General features: G+C 40.0%; 1 protein-coding gene across 1 annotated transcript in view; it reads left to right on the plus strand.

Annotated features, from left to right (window-relative positions):
* LOC126266702 (probable ATP-dependent RNA helicase pitchoune) overlaps nucleotides 1-23373 on the plus strand; it is a 54031-nt gene that overhangs the window by 28664 nt on the left and 1994 nt on the right. The window contains exons 8-11 of the mRNA XM_049971148.1: nucleotides 6923-7083; nucleotides 16214-16366; nucleotides 16452-16622; nucleotides 19313-19490. Of these exons, the coding sequence (XP_049827105.1) occupies nucleotides 6923-7083; nucleotides 16214-16366; nucleotides 16452-16622; nucleotides 19313-19490 (663 nt within the window). The remainder of the gene's footprint in view (nucleotides 1-6922; nucleotides 7084-16213; nucleotides 16367-16451; nucleotides 16623-19312; nucleotides 19491-23373) is intronic.

Below are 23373 nucleotides of genomic sequence, written 5' to 3' on the forward strand. Positions count from 1 at the left end.
TACAATTTAAAACCTGGTTCCTAAATCTCTGTCTTACCATTATATAATCTATCTGAAACCTTTTAGTATCTCCAGGCTTCTTCCATGTATGCAGCCTTCTTTTATGATTCTTGAACCAAGTGTTAGCTATGATTAAGTTGTGCTCTGTGTAAAATTCTACCAGTCGGCTTCCTCTTTCATTTCTGACCCCCAATCCATGTTCACCTACTACGTTTCCTTCTCTCCCTTTTCCTACTACCAAATTCCAGTCACACATGACTATTAAATTTTCGTCACCCTTCACTATCTGAATAATTTCTTTTATTTCATCATATATTTCTTCAATTTCATCGTCATCTGCAGATCAGTAAGATAAACAGAAATAAATAAATGTAGGAAAACGGAGGTGTTTGAGGGAACCTACAGTTTGAGAGTGTGGTGGTACTGCATTTTAACATTAACATTATAATCAAAGCAGTGGTTGTGAAACAGTTTTCATTAAATAAATGAGCAAAGTAAAATACGAACAGTAACTACAAGGGATGTTAAACATGGACACTAATACGAGTACAAATTAAAAGAAAGCCTTAACTATTGAAACTACAGTCTATGTGGAATACAAAGACAACATCAACAAAACAAAACAACTTAATGAATACAGGAAAATGGGAATATGTTGGAAGAGGGAATGTGGGAAGTAATGAACAACAAAGATGATTATATGAAGCTTAGGAGAAGGGAAGTGTTGAGCTGTGTCTGGTCATTTTTGGATGAGATATAGACTGTGAGCAAGATGTTTGTTAATTTCCAGGGCTTCCATAAGGTTTAGTTTATGGCTTATGGCCTTTGTTTGCTAAGTGAAGTACATGGGACACTGGCTGGTAGTTGTGACCCTCACTCAGTACATGCTGAGCAAATGTAGAATCTGAATTCCGCAACCTCCAGCTGCCTTCATGTTCAGTCAACCTAGTTGATATGTCTCTGCCTGACTGACCAATGTAATATTTGTTAGAATCAGAACAGATGATTTTGTATACCCCACTGATGGCTAATAACTGGATCTTGTCTTTGCTATTAAAAACACACTGGGCTGTCGTGTTCCTGACATAGTAGGAAAGCCTATACTTGCAGGATGTCAGTGCTTTGGCTACAATCTGTGATGCCTGACCTAGAAATGGTAGTGTACACCATTTCTTGCAGACAGTGGATGGGGAAGCAGGTGGGGCATAGAGGAGGGGTATAATTCTCAGTTTTTGTTTCCTGTACAAGATGTGGTCAATAAGAACTGGATTGTAGCCATTGGCTGTGGCAATAAATCTTATAGTATCTAACTCTGCTTTAAAATCATCTCTGGACATGATGATAGATATGAGACGGTGTACCACTTGAGTGGAAAGCTGCATGTTTGTGAGCTATGGGGTGTTGTGGGCAAGAAGGTGTTACTGTGTCAGGACATCATCTACATATCTAAACCAGTATTTGATGTTTGCACTCAGAGGTTATGTTTTTAGAAAATTTTGTTCAAAATGGTCCATAAATATTTCAGCCAACAGTGGACTAAGAGGGGGACCCATAGCTAAGCCATCTAATTGTTTATAAAGAGTCCCTTGGAACTGGAAATAGTTCTGTGCAAGGAATGTCTGTGTGGCAAGTCTCAAGTCATTCAATTCCACAGGATTGACATTAGACTTGTGCATCAGCTCTGTCAGAATATCAATGCATTCTACTACTGGTATGTTAGAAAAAAAACTGCTGACATAAAAAAGATACTAATTTATCACTGTGTGAGACAGATATACCTTTTAACTTATTTTTTAGGTTCACGGAGTTTGAAATACCATGCTTTGCTTTGAATTTAGTCTTGCTCTTAATTAGGACATCCAGTTTACTGGCTAGTTTGTAAGAAGGAGCAGTGAATGATGATACAATTGGACGGATAGGAACATCTTCACCGTTCTGTGTTTGGAGCGCATTTTCATCTGGAAGGGAAGTTCCTTGAAGATTGTTTGATAGTGTGTGGTAAAGGTGAAAATCTGCAAGTGCAAGATCAGGTGAACAAGGTGTATGTGGAATGACTTCCCAACTCATGTATGGTGTTTTTTGTCCGTGTAACAAAATGGGAGCTGGCGTTATTGCATCACTTCATACAGCGTTCCTGGTTTTTGTTCTTGAATTGTGAATGCAAGGTGTTTTAGTTATTGACAGTAAATGTCAGCACTGATGGTTACACGTAAGAGAAGCAGTTCATAGTACACACTATTACCGTTCCATCAGATGCATAACATGTATCTTCTCAGTTATTCCCATTGTTTCATTATGTTAACATTTCTCATCCCCAGTAACAATTTGACATAGGAATGGTCGGTGTCTGTTATGAGCTAGCTGATAATAAGCAAGCAGAGATGCACATGTGACCATCCTTTGATTTTTGTGATTTGAAGCATGTGGTACCCTTACACCCAATTTTTGAAACATTCCCATTGCATTCAAAATTCACACAATGGTGGAATGACCACAGTTCATCACATTTGCCAGTTCTTGAGTCCACTGACAGGGATGATCAATAGATCCTGAAGGTCTTCCTGAATGTAGATATCAATAATGTTGAAACAATCTTTAGAATAAGAACCATTTTCTTGTCGTTCTCTGATCAGTGGTATTATCCACATACACATTGTGCATGTGTTTCTGGTTGCCTGTGCTGCCGTCACCCATCCTTTGAACTCAATAAGAAGAATATATGGGAAATATTCAGATTTCTCCACTTCATACTCCATTTTCTAGTGCCCACAGTGCCACTCGGTATCTCAAAATGATAAAATGACAATATATAAACTCTAATAACAACAGTTATCTACAAATTAAAAATGACAGCCGATAAATAAGTCCATAGCAACTAGAATACCAACTTGCAAAACAGAAGTGCTATGAACTTGTGCAACAACCTAATATAATGGTAAGATATGGCAACCTGTAGTCTAGTTCCGGTTCATTGACAATATCTTCATGATCCAGACTGAGGGCCAAGGTACCCTATGCTGATACCTTCACAACTTTAGTACCCTCTTTCCTATTCATTTCACCTAACGCAATGTGCTGCCTTCCTGGATGTTGACTGCCACCTCTCTGGTGGCACATTCCAGGAACTGGCTCTTTTTAATCTGTTCTCTCATGATCCTCTACCTCCCCCCTCCCATCCCCTCTCTCAACCTTTTCAGCACTTCCACGTAAAAGGCATCATTGACACCCACCCAGCAGCTACAAACTCATGAATGACAATATCACTGGCATTGAAAAAGACAATCACGTTCCTTCACTTTATATCTGCCAAGGAATGCCTTCTTGGGCCTCGTTGACTGTGAGGCGTGTCATTCAGAACTCTGTCTTTTTGACTCAGGGTCATATTTGAAAACATAAACTATTGTCCCATTATGGCGCCGTCCAGACAAGCAGCATCACTTCTAGACAATTCTAGAAGTTCACAAATGAGCACTCTGTTGGCTTTGTGGTTGTTCCTCAAAATTTTTGGAGCCAGAGTATGCACACACTTCAATTTAAAATTGTTTGGTTATAATCTCATGAGACAATGGTTTTGGGTACATAGAGTGTCTGAGCTATCAGATAAATGTGGAGTGTCACTGTCTTTACCTTTCAATGCTGAAGGGCTTACAGAGTGAATTTCATTGTGGATGTCAATCCAGTCTTCCAAAAATGCATTGTGCCACTGGAACACCAGACCTGCTGCAGTGACAGATATATATCCCAAATGCCTGCTCAATCACCAGAAATATTTTGACAACAGACTTCCCAAGTCTCATGAGATAGCTTCATTGTGTATTATTGTTTAGGTGAATGCTGCATAACATCTGGAAGCTGACAACCAAACACACTCATAGGGACATGTGCTGACTCTCTAGGAGTTGGGGGAGGAGGGGGGGGGGGGACAGAAATTGGTCACATTAGGAAGTGAAAACCTCATCAACTAGCCCAGGGCAGAAGACTGCATTTTGACCATTAGGAGTGTCAGAATAGAGCTAGTGTCATTATCTCTCAGAAAAACTTTGTTTGTTTAATATCTGTGGAACTCATCCTTTAGTAGATCTCTTTGATTTGTTAGTTGGTAAAGGAAGAAAAGGAGGACAAGAATTAGAGGCAGCAGGATTTGATGTTGAGTTGATTTAGCAACTTTGCTTCCGTTATTCAGACTAAGATCATCATTTGTAAACATGGTGGTGGTGGTGGTGGTGGTGGTGGTGGTGGTGGCGGCGGCGATGGTGATGAGAAACAGAAAAGGAGGATATGAGGTGGCTATTAGGCAGTGAGTAGCAGACATGGCCAAAGGGATTCTGTGACTGAACATTGTGTTTGAGAGAGAATTTCCACTTGCACAAACAGAAGCTGATGTTGGAGCACACAAGGGAGTGGAGTGTGGGTAGAACCATGTGGCACTTTGCTTGACACAGGAAATTAAGTCTCCTATCATCTGCTAAGTGGCATGATGTGTCATTAATTGGTCAACTTTGCCATTTAACACAGTTCTGCAGGCAACATTCACCAATGCGGGAAGCTAGTTGGTAGTTATGCACACAAATGAATGTGTAATGGTAGCAATGGAGTTGGAATCTGTTGCAGATGGCTTTACAAGTGTCATTCCTCTGATTTGACAGTGCATATGTGTGACTAGACTGGAATAAAATGGGCTTGAGGAGTAAGGGATGACATAAGACGTGTCTCATACATAACTCCTTTATATTATCAATAATGTAGCAAGCTTTGGAAATAGATGTAACATAACGTTGGATTGCAATATATAATGATTTGGGTGAAACTGCTATTCCAGTTTGGGTGGTATTGGGTAATACACAACTTGTTTCTTTGCAGCTGTATGTTGGATGTGGTGGAAGTAAGTAAGTGTGTGTGTGTGTGTGTGTGTGTGTGTGTGTGTGTGTGTGTGTGTCAGTTGTTCTCCGCAGTTTCTCTCAACAGTTTTCATCTTAACACTACCCATGTCTGCAGTCAGAGCAACCAGTCAAGATCCCTCTTATTTTGCCATTCCTGTCCCTTCCTTTACAAACCCTTACCACACCCTTCCTCTAAAGTTTTTCACAGTAACCTCATCCAGTTTGCTGTACTCAACCCCCACACCCCACATAGGATACAGGATGTAGTTGTGTGGCTGGGTATTTCTGTCTGCCAGTGTGCTCTGCCGAAGGACACATGTTTGTAAGCTGAGCTATAATGTTCCAGTTCTTGTTTATGTGCCTGTCCACAACTCAGCATCTCAACTACATTGGATGTTATAATCTTACTCCTTCCATTACTCCTTCCATTCTTAGCTCCAAACAGAGGTTTTTCCAGTATTGTTTAGATCTTGGTAGTTCTAATACACACATCAAAAAAGTTCTGCATCACCTCAGTTCTGCCAGTTCCGGAACCTGTACAAAAAATTGGAATAGGGAACCTGTACAAAAAATTGGAATAGAGATCAACATAAACATTATTTCTACCCTTTTTATTGCTCTTGAAAACTGCACATTGCATATTATGCCACCATACAGGGAGACCTTCAGAAGTGGTGGTACAGATTGCTGTACACACTGGCACCTCTTATCCCATGTAGCACAACTGCTTGCATTGATGCATGTCTGTATTCATTGTGGCATGCTATCCACAAGTTCACCAAGGTCCAGATTGTCCCACTCCTCAATGGTGATTTGGTGTAGATCCCTCAGAGTAGTTGGTGGGTCATGTCATCCATAAATAGCCCTTTTCAATCTATACCAGGCATGTTTGGTACGGTTTTTGTTTAAAGAACATGCTGGCCACTCTAATCAAGCAATGTCGTTATCCTGAAGGAAGTCATTTACAAGATGTGCACGATGGGGGTGCGAATTGTCATGCATGAAGACGAATGCCTTGTTAATATGCTGCTGATATGGTTGCACAATTGGTCAGAGGATGGCATTCACATATAATGCAGCCATTATGACGCTTTCCATGACTTCCAGTGGTGTATGTCAGCCCCACATAATCCCACCGCAAAACACAAGGGAACCTCCACCTTGCTGCACTAGCTGGACAGTGTGTCTAAGGTGTTCAGCCTGACTGGGTTGCCTCCAAAACCATCTCCAACGATTGTCTGGTTGAAGACATGCGACACTCATTGGTGAAGAGAACATGATGCCAATCCTGAGCAGTCCATTCAGCATGTTGTCGGGCCCATCTGTACTGCACTGCATGGTGTCGTAGTTGCAAAGAGGGACCTCGCCATGTATGTCGGGAGTGAAGTTGCACATCCTGCAGCCTATTGCGCACAGTTTGAGTCGTAACATGACATCCTGTGGCTACACGAAATCATTGGTCAACATGGTGGCTTTGCTGTCAGGGTTCTTCTGAGTCATAATCCGTAGGTAGCAGTTATCCACTGCCCTTGGGCAACCTGAGCGAGGCATGTCATCTAGAGTTTCTGCCGCTCTGTATCTTCTCCATGTCTGAACAACACCGCTTTGGTTCACTCAGAGATGCCTGGACACTTCCCTTGTTAAGAGCCCTTCCTGGCACAAAGTAACAAAGGGGACATGATTGAACATAGTTATTGACCGTCTAGGCATGGTTGAACTACAGACAACAGGAGCCGTGTACCTCCTTCCTGGTGGAGTGACAGAACTGATCGGCTGTTGGATCCCCTCTGTCTAACAGGCTCTGGTCATGCATTGTTGTTTACGTCTTTGGGTGGGTTTAGTGACATCTCTGAACAGTCAAAGGGACTGTGCCAGTGATACAGTATCCGCAGTCAACATCCATCTTCTGGAGTTCTGGGAACCGGGATGGTGCAAAACTTTTTTTTGGTGTGTGTAGATTGCAACATAGAAACCACATTGTACCAACTTTTAATAAATCATAGTGTAAGTTTAATTAATATGATCTTTCCTCATTTTTGCAGGTTACGTTGTGTGTCCTTCAGAGAAGAGGTTTTTGTTGTTATTTACATTCCTTAAGAAGAACAGAAAGAAGAAAGTTATGGTTTTCTTCAGCTCATGTATGTCGGTGAAATACCATCATGAGTTACTCAACTACATTGACCTACCTGTTATGTGTATACATGTAAGTATATGGCTAAGTGTATTATATTGTATTTGATTTGCAATGCATAGATACCCTCTTCGTGGGTGTAATAACTTGCCCATCAACATTGATCACTGCACAGGTCGCTCAAGGCCTTTGCGTGCCGTGTGCTACTACCCCTGGTGCCCCTTTTGTTAGCAGTATGTCTATAAAGTAACTTTCCCAATTGGCTGTTGATTTACAGCATTGCTTAAATAACATATAATTCATTTTAATACAACTGGTATGAAAAAGAATGTACTGTAGCTCTGAATAGTTGAAGACTGTGCCTGTAATCTGTTGCTAACACTTCTGGAACAAGTAATCAAGCTAGTTCCATCATCACTCCTAATTTGAACATCCTTGTTCTTACTGCCACCTTATGGTGCTTAAAAATAAAACTTTTGCTTTACTGCATAATTTCCACCCATTGTTCACAATGGAAATTTATATATGTCTGTCATTATTTCTAACCAGTATTGTGCAATTTCCATACATGGTGTCGTCTTGGGTAAGCGAAGAGGGCACTTTATGTTCTGCAAGGCAGTGTAGAATGAACAGCTTGTGCACTGCAGATGTATAACTTTCTGCAGTGTGTCTGACCTTCTGAGTTAGGACTAGCGATATGGTTTGTGCATGAGTAAAATTACTTATGAAACGAAAGGAATCAAAAGGTGTAAATCTGTTATACTGAGATATTAGCTGCACATTAGTTTCCTACCACACATTATTAATCTAATTCACAGTAGGAAGTAAAGCATTAGAATTCCCACTTTTTGAAACAGCATTTGGCAAAGCATTGACAACTGGACAATAAAGGACAGGAGCACAAATTAAAAATGCACAAAACTTTTAAGAGTTTCCTTTGTCAAGCAAAATGAGAGGGTAGAAAAAAAGAAAATGTAAAAAGTCCATGTACTGTATGAAGTGTATGGTACTAGAGGAAGGAAAATGTTCATTAATACTCAGAAGGTGCAGGAAATGAGTTAACAGTAACAGTGGACTAATAAGAGGCCAGGGTTTAAAATTAAGAAGATTATAGTGATCTGTTAGCAGTTAAAAGGTCCAGGAAGAGACATAAAATAAAAATAATTGCGCAATGCAAATGGAAACAATGTAAAGAAAGATGGTATAAAAGGAAATGATCCGAAATGGGATGGCAACGTCAGAAAATAAGCTATTCTGTTAGCACCCGAGGCTGCCACAGGTTCTGGGAATCGGGGAAATATTGGGGAAATTTGAAAAAAGAAACACAGGAAGAGTCTCGTTTTTGTCTCAATAGATGAAATGATTTGTTATCTGAGGTGTTGTGCATTGTTACTGGCTGGGTGCAGCTGAATACGTGTGCCACTTCCCTCCTCTCTCATTACTACTGCTTCTCGCCTTCCTACCACTCCCCTCAGCTTACAGTCAGCACTGCCACCACTTCTTGCTGCTAGTCTAGCATCTGCTGATAAGAGGCAGGCAGGCCTGAGAGTGGTTTGTTTAGATAAGATTCTCAGAGATTTTAGATGCAGCAGCTGGAGACAGCGATTGTGTTTGCATGAGTTGTGCCTGAGTGATCATATGTGTGCTCTTGTTTCCTGACAAAAGCAGTGACTAGTTGTGAGGGCGTGATGGTCTTTTCTATGTGCATGTCTGCAGTTCAGCAGTCATCTTTACGGTGAGTTACTACTTATCCTCTTTATTATTGATTCTGAGAGAATTTGAGCAAGTTACCTGTTGCATGGATTGATCATCGTGGTCTTATTTCATCAAAATGCTGTCTGTGGCTTGTGAATAACTGGCCACATGAGTGGATTTCCATGTTGAACCAAAACTGTAGGCCGTTTCTGCAGGTACCTGTAATGGATTGAGCCTGCCAGTGTTTAACTTACCCTTGAGATTTTAAAATTTGTCAGGGAAAAATGCTAAAACTTGTCTAGAAATCAAGGACATATCAGGGGAATTCACTTGGGGAAATTTGTGGCAGCCCTAGTGCCACAATATGTGAACAGGGTGAAACGAAGGCTGTTTAATAGCATGGAAAGGGACAAAGGAGGATTAAAGTAGCATATGAGTTTCCTAGTTTATTGGTCACTCCATTTCATTGAGTGTTCAGCAACCAGATGTGTGTTACGAGTAGGCTGTTGGAGGAACTGTGATCATTTATTCTGAGAGAGAGCTGAGTGCAGGGCATGTAGGTTCAGAGTGCTACACAAAATTGCAAGTAAGTCAATTCCCTTTGTACTCACTCATGTCACCTTTCGACTGGTTTGCAGGTTTTTACCAGTTTTGGGGTTGTGGGAATTTTTGAGTCTGTTGGTGTGCATTGAGTAAAGCTTAGAACTTGTGGACTTAGTGAATATGATCCACCGAAGTCTGCCTAGGATGTTGTAAGCCCAGACGTATGTCTATTGTGTTCATAGTGTATGTTGTGAGAAATTTGACAATGATGTTTGATACTGTCAGTTTCATTTTACAGCATGTCTCAAGGAAGGTATATCCTTGGAATTGCTGTAGATTGATTAGTGCTAGCCCATGGTGGTACAATACTGTTATAGTAAGAGTGCCATTTCTTGCTTTGCTGATGCGTCATTTTTAAATAATATTGAGATATAAAAGCACTTGGAGGATAGCTAATATCTTTAATGTTTCATCAGAGGGGACTAAGGCAGTTAAAGAAAGAATGTTTGTGATGTCATTAATTTTACAATTGTGAAACCATAGAGACTGCTTTAGTTTGTTACACTTGATGTGAACACAAGTGATGTGGTTCACTACCTGACAAGAGGTTGAGTTGAAGGATCAGTTCAGTGTTACTCATAAGGAATTTGACTGTTTCATAAAATAAAATGTTCAGCTATTGTACTCCAAGAAAACCAGTAATGGGTGGCCTTTGAAGAGACCCTTTAAGAGGGGGGCATGGGATACCATAATTTTTTTCTATATTTCATCCATTTTGTCTTGTAACAGTATCATATGCTTTGAATGGCTTATCAGGAGGCAGGAAGTATGCCCAAAATGACTAAGAGCGCATACATTATAGTCTGAATACAACATTTTGCACTTCTTGTACTCACTAACACATCATTCACACAGTTTGTTGGTAAAAACTGGCATGGTTTTCCTGGTATTTTCTTCTGACTTTTACCTGCCAGCAAAAACCACATTGTTTCCTTTAGTTGTCATGACCACTATCATCAGATCATTCCAACATGTGCTTTTTGTATGAGGTTGAGGTTGAAAGTTACTGGTTTCATTAAATGCATACTGCTTCTCTGGTTATATGGCTCACACATCTGATTTCCCTTATTTCCACTTGGAAATGGAGTACCTTATTTCCACTTGGAAATGTTAGCTGCCTATTACAAGCAGTGAGAAGGGTTTAATACAATGCAGTTCCTCCTGTAGTTCTGGGTTAGATTTCTTTTAATCATATTTTTTGGTCTCACCCTATAGCAGGGCCGGCCAAATGCTGCACAGTGTGCAGATGTGCGGAAGTGCTGCACATGTGCGCACGTGTGCAACAGCGACATCTGTTATTAGACATGTGTCCTAAATGAACGGCGGCGGCTCCTCTTCCCTGTTTATGTGGTACAAGCAAGAGCGCAACATACCCAGTCTCGTTTACCCCTGGTGACCGTAACTTTAACAGAGAAGTACTGAGAAATGGCAAGTACTGTGAAAAAGTAAAGAATGGAAGATCTGTGTTCTCAGTCGTTTCAATCAAGCATCAGTGATGAAAATCTCCCACAACTGCTTGCGTTTGTCACTGAGCTGTCATGACCAGTGATAAACGTGTTTGGATTTATTCATAATTAAAAATTATTGTTTACTAACTGCGCATTATTGCCTCATTTTGCTCCATGTTACATTATTATCAGGAAAATTGGTCATTAAACCGATTGTTGTATACTTACATTTAGGTTTTTTGTTTTTGTTTTTTTCTTTTTTATGTGTGAAGGGCTACGCTCAGCTGAAGTCGATAAAACATAACATTCATCTAATTGTCGGTTGTTATGCAGATTTCAGACGGAACTGATGAAAGATATAGCAATAATGGTGCAGGTCATCATCGAGAGGTCTGCGGTTGTCATTCCGTTCAGAGATCAGTGAGACAGAAATTATGTGGGTGTAACTGAGGGCACTGAGAATTAGTTATAGGAAACCTTGCATTGGTTTAATGTTATTTGAAATCATGATTAAGGTTCGTTGGAAGTCGCTAAGTGCTCTCTTTCTTAAATACTAGATCAAAAACATTACACGTATTTACGTGACGTCACTCAAGCTGCCTTAATAAAAACCCACGGTTGTTAACTGTATTACTTGTCTTACTGGGTTAAACTGTTAACATAAAAGTAGACGTCTCAATGAGTAGACTGTGACAGTATTTTAAATGTTTAATACGTGAAATACCTTCCCATGGTTGGCTTGTAAGCTGTGGAAAGAGCACTAGAATGCACCAGTACAGAGTATCTCAGCAAGTGGATAGAGCGACATCTGTGCGTAGAAACATGCACTACATGAACACTGACGGCTGCGGCGTGCGCGCTGTGACCCGGAAGTTGCACATGTGCAGGAGCACCGCACGCGTGCAGAATTTCTGGCCGGCCCTGCCCTATAGCAACAGCAGCATATTGTTCCCATAAACAATCACTCTTTAACTCCTTTTAGCTGCAGCACAAAGCTGTAGTGTGATGTCAAAACCTTAGAAATGTCTCCTTTGTGTTAGGCAAAAATGTGTATTGTTATGAAAGTAATTCAATTGCTGCTGCTTGAGAGTTCTAGTCTGGACTATCTAGTGTCCCGGTTATTCAAAATTGAGTTTAATCATGGATTTTATTAAGCAGAGTACTGGCATTTGCTTATCTCTAGGTAGTCATTTCTTCCATTTCTAGAAGTTCCCATTCTTCTTGTAGTCACTGATCATCAGTAGACGTTATGAAAGAATTTGCTCAGTTTTTGTTCCCTTTGAGGATCATGACAGCCATTCGGTGAAATCTGTTAAAAAAGTGCCGTCTTGTCAACCTGGAAAAATATGTAGCACAGGTTTTGTCTGGGAGCACAGGAGTGGCCTAGAATCATAATTCAGGTATGTATAGGTAATGTAAGAGCTATTTAATTGCAAACTTAAAGTGCATGGAATTCGCTATCTGTCTGTAACTAGGTGGTGTAACAGTTAGCATTCCTGCCTAGCAAGCAAGAAGACCTGGGTTCGAGTTCCAGCAGCAGTACAAATTTTAATTCATTCCTTCTGCTTTGGTCGTTATTGTATGTAAAGAAGAGACTTGAATGTCTCAGGGAAACATTTAATTATAAGTTCTACTACATAGTTACACATGTAGCAACATTATTTGTATCACTTCAGATATTTTTTTAGACTCTGTATTTGCTTCTCCTGTAACATTTGACAAAATGATGTTAAGAGGTTTTTATTGCCTACCATCGAGATATACATAACATTTTTTTGCAACACATTATTTTTTTCTTTTCTTTTTCTTTTTTAAATCAAGAAGAGTTGTTTGTTTTGCTCTACCAGCATCATCTAGTGACAGAAGTTGTGTGCATTAAGAGAGTAGTAGTTCCTGGTGATATCAAGTCCTTGCAAAGCAGCTGCAAAACTAGTTGTGATGTTATTGTCTTCATTTTTGTCATCTTTTTCTTCAGGATGGTTGTCACAACCAGTTTGTATTCACTGTTTGTTCTCTAGAATTTCACGTACCTCACATTCATCTCAGATGTGAAAGTATAAATGTCATCTTCACAAGAAACAAACTTCTGGAAACTCACATTTCCAGGAAAATCTGTGACTCCACTCAATTCTTCTTGTGGAACAATTTCATCTCAGTCAGCAACTGATATACCACAACCAGCCTTTGCAAAACAATTCAACACAGTTTGCTGTGGTAACTGAAGAAAACTTTACAAGCAAAGGCTGCTAAAAAGCATTTTATTTGAGGACTGGTTTCAGCACAGCTATGCTGTCATCTTTGGACTTTATGCTTTAAAAGATTGCAAAGTATTGTCCATGACTGTTGCAAGTCACTTCACATTGTACATAGGCCTATACCTTTCCCATCATCATAATCATGGTAGTGTTTGAAGTGTATATGCAATGTGAAATGACCTGCAACACTGATAGACAGTATGTTGTAATATTTTAAAGCATAAGATCCAGTGATGAATCCGGTCATCTAGTAAATTGATTTTTTAGCAGTCTTGACTTGTGAAGTTTGCTTCAGTTACCATATATTGCAGATTGCCCTCATACTGACAGTGTTAGGAATAGAAAGTCTGTTATGTCTGTTATGTTATGCAAAACCAGCAGCAACAAATGTTTATGAAGCCTTTAAGATGTTGAGCCTCACTACTTCATTCCTCTCAAGGAAGGTAATTGACTTAAGGACAATTGCCACTCACTATTTGACTTGTGTGACGTGTGTGAAACTAAAAAAAATCAAAATCCCACGTAGACATGTTAGGAATTGTATAAAAACTGGATTTTAATTGGCAGAATGTTTTATGTTTAGTTCTTAAAAGCAGACTTTTTCTCAAACTGGAGAGAAATAACATTGTTCTTTTGGGGTTTTCGCTGGGACTGACGGAAATATTTGTTAAAATAGACATTTCCTTAAAAGCAGGTTTGTTAATTTGGGGGTTTTAATGTACTAACTGTTCTGTTACAGCAAATCTACGTTGCTTAGAATTAACATACGGGCTGACGCAAGAAACATTTTTTTAAATTTCCTCAATCCATCTGCAATTGGCCATGTACAGCTGTGGCCCCATTGTTTTAAAATTCGTATTGTGGGTGCTAACCTTACAAAATTGTCCAGTGTCACTGAAATTTTATTCTTCAATTTGTTCCATTCATGAATATTCCTTGTCTCTTCTTGGCATTATTTCTGCTACCAGTGTTACTAGTTACATTAGTTCAAACATTTGGTAATCCGTCCCTACTGCAGCCACTACCAAAATAATTCCTGGCATAATAATTCTTGCTAGTCTTCTTGGTTCTGCAGCAGGACTGTGCTGTCTTCAGGAGAAAGAGATGCTGCTGCTGCCATCACTGCCGCCATTGGCAAGTCCTGTTGAAAAATTGATGCCATGATTGGAAACTGTCGTCCTATACAGTATACAGTGCATGTATGAGTCACCTCTGGGGCTGCTCCATGACTGGGCTTTCGGTGCTGGCATCACAAATTGCCGGATTCCGTTTCTTGTTGCACCATCTCTCTGTGATTGTGCATTAAGTTCAATTGTTAGTCATTGGGGTCTCGTTAAAAAGGCCTCATTGTGTCAGTCTCACAATCTATACTGAGAAGAGGCACCCAGCATGCTCTCAGGATGTACAAGTGAAATATGATATCTGATCTGTTGTTAGTTACGTTCAATTGCAAAGGTCCTACTCTCCTTCCTCCACTCTACTTTCCTTTTGCCAATTTGAGATCTGATTGGCTAATAATGGAAATTACCATTAATATTCCAGTATAGATTTTTAGGAAAATTAAAACTTGCACTAAATGTTTACATCTGTTTACTACAGTGGTGTAGTAGAATGTCTCTATTGGCTGGTGTGTTACATGATACACATTGTCTCACTACTGCACATTGATGCAATTAATGTCTTGTTACATGCATATTAGTGTAGTATATTGCTGGGTTTCCACAGACATGAATTTCTTACTTGCACATCACCCACCACCACTCGTGTAAGTCAACTTCCATGTGGAAACACCATACTTGCTCACTGTCGTACCATCTTATGCATAAGTTACGAAAGCTGAAAGGCCTACTTTCTTGCACAATTTGCTTCACCCACCATCACCTATGGGCTTCAGCAACTACCGATAAGTGGATATGCTCTCATTTTACTCTAGTTTGTTTGATAGCACAGATATAGAATTGTTTACGAAAGTGGAAAGTTAGTGTTATGCCAAAAATAAATAAATAAAAATATTTGGCTTAATCTTCAACTACATAAACAAACATTTTTTTTTAATGTCAAAATGTTAATCAGTGCCATGGAAATATCATTCTAGCATTCAGCAATACATTATAGTCACTTACACAGCACAGAATAACACACCTTTGTTTGAAGTGATGAAAAGGTGAAAAGTATTGAAACTGAGAGTGAACTTGCTGAGTTTTGTATTACTGCAGAAAAGTCAATACTGTAAAGGTGTTTTTTTATTTTATTGTAGTATAACAATAACTTTTTGCTTTAGTCTGTGAGTGTAAATATTACCATGAAGTTGAAATTTATTTGTGGCTTTAGAGATTTAAAACCGCTCTTAACTCCATTAAAATCCTATGTAAATGTAACAGTGTTCTTATTGGCACTATAATTGAGTGGTGGCCATTCAGCACAGTAGTACAGTGTTTGGTTACAAAATTAAGTAACATACCAGTAAAATAAATGTATATTTACTGCACATCTGACGTATTAGAACCTTGACAAACTCTGAAAATAAAGAAAAAGCTGAGCTGTTGAGACAGAAACCTTCCTTTCCGATGTACCTTTAGTGTATTGTAGGAAACATAAAAATTTAGATATAATACTCTTCAGAATGTATATTGTAGAATGTATAGTGTAGAATAGTATATTGTAGTGACTACAATTGTCAGATATTTCATTCAATGTTACTTGTAGTTTAATGCGAGCTGACATGGCATCTCGCATACTTGCATCAGACTTTTGTGCAGAGCTAGAAGTGTGGTTCAGAATGATTTTACTCATTCAAAAATGATTTTCAAACGAAATGTTGACTGCACAGTATAACTCTCTTATTAGTGTACTTGATGTTCCCAAATGATTGCTATGATACACTCATTTCCATATCCAACATCTATGGGTCCAGTCTGTTACTACAAGCTCTGCATATAAAAGTTGCACAACTCTCATACAAATAATTTCACTTGTTACCATCTTGAAAGTCACATAAATAGCATTTCCAACTCGGGCATGCGGAAATGCTAATCTTCATGTAAGGGGAGGGGTAGTGGTGGTGGTGGGGGTGTGCACATGTAAGAAATTTGTGCCTGTGGAAACCTGGCTTACAACTCCAACGAGCCTGCCAAATGTTGCCCTGAGGACAACAATGGCTCTAGAAAAATATAATAAACATTTGACTTTTTTTTGTTTCAGGGAAAACAAAAACAGACAAAACGTACCACCACTTTCTTCCAGTTCTGTAATGCAGAAACAGGTATTCTCCTCTGTACAGATGTCGCTGCTCGAGGTTTAGACATTCCTGCAGTGGACTGGATAGTTCAGTATGATCCACCAGATGACCCAAAGGTTAGTAATAATTAGGTACTGTTATATTTAAATGTCTTAAATCTCAGGCAACTGAAGTAAAAATTGTTTTGTTGTTGACACGCAGGAATACATTCATCGAGTTGGTAGGACAGCGAGAGGAGAAGGTGGTAGAGGACACGCCCTCTTGATCCTTCGACCAGAAGAGCTAGGTTTTCTGCGATATTTGAAGCAAGCCAAAGTTCCTCTCAATGAATTTGAGTTCAGCTGGAATAAAATAGCTGACATTCAGTTACAGGTAATTAGCTCTCAGCAGAGCTGTGTAAAATGTTGGTGTTTGTTCGTGTCAGGATTACTGAACACAGATATATTGAGTTGATTCTTTCTTTTCAGCTGCTTATCGAATTTTAATACTACCTTTACTTCATTTGAGTGAATTTTTGTAGCCATTGTTTCGTTGTAATTCCATTCTTGAAATTTGGTGGAAACAGAAGGAAGTCAACAAGGTTTCATAATATTACACAATATTTTGTCGTCTTATTGACCAAATCTTTACTTTTAAAGAAATTATTAAATTGTACTTTAGTGTATTAAGAATGTGTTCCAGATTATACTGCAAATTATATTAATCAAGAAGCAAAGAAATTATATTACATACTGATTAGCTAGTGGCCTTTGTTATTAAATTAAAATGGTGGGAACAGAAACTGTGAGAATGTGATATGAGTAAGTGTAAAGCCCAGATTTATTAACAAGAAATGAACTAATATTGTATTGAAGACAATAGTTAACATACAAACAATGCACAGTCCTTAGCATCTGGAGTCATACCCTCATTCATGCAATCCAAAGTGAACAGTTCTGTAGTGCTTGGAGTGATTATAATATTATTTATGGTTTGAAAATATCCATCTGTTTGTTTTATTAAAAATAATATACAGTTTCAAGTTTTTTGAGCTGTCCGGAGTTATTTCGGATTCACAACATAAGAAAACATAAGGAAAGAAATAGTAGTGCAAACAGAAAACCATGTATTTCCCAGCAAATTATGTCATGGCTTTATTTTAGTTTGAAACAACTTTCCCTTGTCCCTTAGTCCCAAGTGCCAACTGGTGTTTCCCCGTATGATACAAAATTCCCAACTATTTTAATTTTTTTTCTCCTCATTGCATTTTTTCCCCCTGAAGGAATACTCCTAAAGTTTGAAATTTCTTCCTTCCCTTTTGTTATTTTCTAATTTCCTTTTATTAATTTCTAGTTGCAGAAGCATTGCACAGTATTTTATGTGGGCATGACAACCAACCAGCTATCAATCAGAATGAATGGCAAAGATGCAACAGTGACCAAGATGCAGAAGCAAGAGCATCAAGTCATTGAAAAGCCCACAAAAAAGAATGAAAACTTTGCTAATTGTTTGAGAAGCTGGAGTACAACTGGGGTGGATAGCTAGCAGCTCAGGAGGAGGCAGCAGCCGGTGCAGGATGAGAAAGTGGGAGGAGGGGCACCAGGTTTGTGACACACTATCACAAGAGCTGGTGAAGTGGAAGAGGATGTGGAGGCATCAATTCAAAAGGGGGTGAAAAGATGTGAGCAATGGAAATAGTTGGATACAGGACATGGGTTAGCAGAGGCCAGCAGGATTACAGAAGCAAGAGGATGTGTTGCGATGTATCTCCCATCATCGTACTTCTTAAAAACTGTTGTTGAATGGAATGATTCAGATGGTATGGGTTTTGAAGCAGCCACTGAACTCTAGCATGTGGTGCTCAGCAGTATGTTGTGCCACTGGGTGGTAACTCTCATCTTGGTCACAGCTGGGTCTTTGCCATTCATTCTGATTGATAGCTGTTGGCAGGGTCAGATGGATTGTGGGTTGGATGTCACTCATTTCATGACATGACATGACATGACAATAGATAAATCAAAGCCCTGGTGGAGGTCGTGGTTCAGTTGCTCCAATCCAATCCAGGGTGGTATTGTGTAATGGGGGTGGGGGTGGGGGGAGGGATGCTCCTTTGCTGTGTATTGTTGGGGATGGTACTAGGACTAGGGATGTGTGATATAGTATGATTTTAATTTCCGTTCCCAGTATATCGATCTGCATTAAGTCCCTCTCCCCCCTCTCCCCCCTCTCCCCCCTCTCCCCCCTCTCCCCCTCTCCCCCCTCTCCCCCCTCTCCCCCCTCTCCCCCCTCTCCCCCTCTCCCCCTCTCCCCCTCTCCCCCTCTCCCCCCTCTCCCCCCTCTCCCCCTCTCCCCCCCCTCCCCCCTCTCCCCCCCCTCTCCCCCCTCTCCCCCCCTCCCCCCCTCTCCCCCTCTCCCCCCTCTCCCCCCTCTCCCCCCTCTCCCCCCCCTCCCCTCTCCCCCCTCCCCCCCTCCCCCCTCCCCCCTCCCCCCTCTCCCCCCTCTCCCCCCTCTCCCCCCTCTCCCCCCTCTCCCCCCTCTCCCCCTCTCCCCCCTCTCCCCCCTCTCCCCCTCTCCCCCCTCTCCCCCCTCTCCCCCTCTCCCCCTCTCCCCCCTCCCCCCCCCCCCTCCCCCTCTCCCCCCTCCCCCCCCTCCCCCCTCCCCCCTCCCCCCCTCTCCCCCCTCTCCCCCCTCTCCCCCCTCTCCCCCCTCTCCCCCCTCTCCCCTCTCCCCCTCTCCCCCCTCTCCCCCCTCTCCCCCCTCTCCCCCCTCTCCCCCCTCTCCCCCTCTCCCCCCTCTGCCCCCTCTGCCCCCTCTGCCCCCTCTGCCCCCTCTGCCCCCTCTGCCCCCTCTGCCCCCTCTGCCCCCTCTGCCCCCTCTCCACCCTCTCCACCCCCCTCTCTCCCTCTCCTCCCACTCTCTCACTCCTTCCAGTGTCGAAAACAGTTAACTATTTTCATAATGTGATTTTATCTTTCCCAGCCATTGGTGTCCTGCAAAATATATTTGTATATTTGTTAATTTTTGTATAATGCACTCTGCAGGTACTTCTAATAACTGGATCTTTGCTTTGTGTATTGTTTCAGCTGGAAAAACTGATTGGTAAAAATTACTTCTTGAATATGTCAGCAAAAGAAGCATACAAGGCATATGTAAGAGCATACGATTCTCACCATTTGAAGCAGATATTTAATGTGGAGACATTAGACCTGCAAAAGGTCGCTCTGTCATTTGGACTTAAAATACCACCAAGTGTTGATCTCCGTATCCTTTTTTTGCAGATTGGTGACTGTAGAAATTAGTATATTAAGATTACTATTTTCCCTCTCCCTCCTTACCACTGTTCTTCCATCTCCGTTCACCTTTCCCCAGGTCAAGCAATATTGTGTCCTGTCAAACAACAGTTAAATTGCTATTAAGTACACTCAAAGAAGTGGCTCTTGTTTTTGTGTATTCCAAATCTCCTGTTTGTTACCAGTGAGCAGGTGAGAAGAAGCCAGTGTGGTAGACATAAAGATAGAAGAATGATCAAACCCACCATGCAGTAGAATGGTTTTCCCTGTTTAAAATATCATAGGGTTCCCTGTCAAGAATTAACTTAAACTATCAAGCAGTTACCACCACATCAACTTTTCATGTGTCTTTTTTTTCCACCTGCACCTTGACCTTCTTTTCTTCCACTTCAACCAAGAGAGATTTTATTATATTCAATCGGAATTTAGATTTTTTCTGCTATTTCTTCTCTTCTAGCATTCATTTACACACATACCGACAGGTATTTTTATCTTGATTTCAATCCCAGTGTATAAAATCTATGTTTTGAATAATTTTTAACTGCAATTATCCTGGGAAGTGAAGTACAAAATGTTGGGGGAAACTAGATGGTGTTCAGTATAAAGATTTCGAAAGTAGTAGTAAGCAATATCTCTCTATCTGTAATGCACAATCCACTACTGATTTATGTTGAAGAAATGCCATTGTTGCTCTTTTATCAGTTTTGGTGTTAATATTTCTTATTGCTCAATACAGCATGGCATTGGTTATGTTGGTTCTTAGTGCCTCATTATTAACCTGTGTTGTACTAAAATCTAACTGAAAGGTGTTATATTGTATTACATAAGATAGCTGTAGAATTCAGGAACACAATGAATGTCAGATTCCACACATTTATCATCGGCCATTTGATATATCTATTGCTAGATATAGGCCTCCTCAAGACTGTGTGCATGAGTCTTTTGATGTATACAACCATGTGTCTCCCACATTTTTTTCTATCATTTGCTCACCTTACATTTGGTCAGTGTGTTATCTTACGTATTGTCATTCAGCAAAGAACTCCCTTGGTCCATCTGCCATCCATTTGCCTGGTTAAATATCTGCCCCATCTCCAATACAGTTTCATTGCAGCCACAGTGAAAAATCTACTTGTTCTGTAATTGATTAATTTGTTTTCCTACTGCCACTTTCCCTAAAATGAATCATTCATCTCTCAGTTGCTTGCTGGGCAATGCACAGTTTTGACTGGTTTTTGCATTTTAAGTCTTGTCTCACTGCCGTAAATTAAATGAGTAATTCATGTGGATAAAAAATTTTGTTTTGCGCTTATTGAAAACCACATTCAGGAAATTATTTTTAGTTCATCAGTGGCCCATTGTTGCATGTCAATATATATATTTTCTTTTTGCTAGTCATCTAGATGCTGTCTTCAGCTGCTGTACACACAAAGATTAGTCTCCTTCATTGTTAATTTATGTAATATTATTATCTTTGTGTTGATTATACAGAGATTCTGAATGGTTGGCTGATACTTACCTTAAGAAATGCTGATTCCTAGTACCGCTGATAGGAACATGTACAACTAGAAAGTGCGGTACTTACCTGTCATCACATTTATTTTTCCTCCTTCAGGGAGGAAAAGGGACTGGGGGAAAATAAGGAGCCCATCTAGAATTTGCCCCTCTCAACCTAGAACTGGGTGACCTGTCCCTCGTTTCTAACTCCTCTTTCCTTCCTGAGGAAGGAACACACAATTTCTGAAAGCTAGGAGCAGTATTTTTTGCTTGTCACTATTTCTGTTGGGAGAACCTAGAAATTTTGTCTCCAGAGAGTAAATAATAGCCACATAATTTAACATTTTTGAATACTGAATTTTGTGATTGATAGTCTTGTTATAATTGATTTTAAAGCCTGTTTTCCAACAGGATCTGTGAAGTTCTTTGATTTGTTGTTGGAATTTATCAGCATTAAAGGCAAACAGTTTATTATCAGTTCAGCAACTTCATATTACTTCTTTCTTTTCTCAGTTTAAGGAAAAAAAGTTTGTTTAGGGCTGCTGAGAATAGTTTTACTGATTGAGAACACCTGCTATGTATGTGCCTCCTTCAATTATGACTTTTGCACTATCCTCATGACTTCTATTGACAGCTGTTAAATTAATGCGTCTTCTTTAGTACTATATTGTAGATTGTTTCTCAGGATCTGTTGTGACCGGTTTGATTGAAACTGAGCCAAATCTTTCATAAAAATCTGTGCATCCATGGCAGAGTGGTAATTTGTGTTCATTGCTCCATTCTGTTATATCATTAACAACTTTGAATGATACCTTGTGTTATATCCAAATAACAAACTTGTTCATGTGCTTTATTAAAATCTGTTGTTTTTCGTGTGGTTTGTAATGACTTATTTTGTTCAAAACAATTGTTTCTGTTTCAACAAATTATTCCCCAATCCTACTGTCCCCTTCTGTTAACACACAGAATCTAGCACAATCTGAGGCCAATTATAAATTGTATATTACTCATTTTCCCAGTATGTGATACAAGATCATCAGATGATACTGCAATTATAATAGCACTAGTAAATGTGGATCATCAGATGATACTGCAATTATAATAGCACTAGTAAATGTGATGTTAGTGTTTGTCAGCTTCTAATTTCATAAAGCATACAAATTAATTCATTTTAGTTTACACCAACCTTAGAATCATATTTAAAAGGACATAGATACATACATCTCGACAGATTCTTAACTAGTTCATGGTATGTGTTTGGAAATAGGAGTCCGGCTAGATACTGCATGTTGTTGTTGTGGTCTTTAGTCCTGAAACTGGTTTAATGCAGCTCTCCATGCTACTCTATCCAGTGCAAGCTTCTTCATCTCCCAGTACCTACTGCAACCTACGTCCTTCTGAATCTGCTTAGTATAGTCATCTCTTGGTTTCCCTCTACGATTTTTCCTCCAATACTAAATTGGTGATCCCTTGATGCCTCAAAACATGTCCTACCAACCAATCCCTTCTTCTAGTCAAGTTGTGCCACAAACTTCTCTTCTCCCCAATCCGATTCAATACTTCCTCATTAGTTATGTGATCTACCCATCTAATCTTCAGCATTCTTCTGTAGCACCACATTTCAAAAGCTTCTATTCTCTTCTTGTCCAAACTATTTATCGTCCATGATTCACTTCCATACACGGCTACACTCCATACAAATACTTTCAGAAATGACTTCCTGACACTTAAATCTATACTCGATGTTAAAAAACTTCTCTTCTTTAGAAACGCTTTTCTTGCCATTGCCAGTCTGCATTTTATATCCTCTCTACTTCGACCATCATCAGTTATTTTGCTCCCCAAATAGCAAAACTCCTTTACTACTTTAAGTGTCTCACTTCCTAATCTAATTCCCCCAGCATCACCCGACTTAATTCGACTACATTCCATTATCCTCCTTTCAAGACACTATCCATTCCGTTCAACTGCTCTTCCAAGTCCTTCGCTGTCTCTGACAGAATTAAAATGTCATCGGCGAACCTCAAAGTTTTTATTTCTTCTCCATGGATTTTAATACCTACTCCGAAGTTTTCTTTTGTTTCCTTCACTGCTTGCTCAATATACAGATTGAATAACATTGGGGATAGACTATAGCCCTGTCTCACTCCCTTCCCCACCACTGCTTCCCTTTCATGTCCCTCGACTCTTATGACTGCCATCTGGTTTCTGTACAAATTGTAAATAGCCTTTCGCTCCCTGTATTTTACCCCTGCCACCTTCAGAATTTGAAAGAGAGTATTCCAGTCAACATTGTCAAAAGCTTTCTCTAAGTCTACAAATGCTAGAAACGTTGGTTTGCCCTTCCTTAATCTAGC

This window comes from Schistocerca gregaria, chromosome 1 (genome assembly GCF_023897955.1).
Source record: "Schistocerca gregaria isolate iqSchGreg1 chromosome 1, iqSchGreg1.2, whole genome shotgun sequence".
Lineage (NCBI taxonomy): Eukaryota > Metazoa > Arthropoda > Insecta > Orthoptera > Acrididae > Schistocerca > Schistocerca gregaria.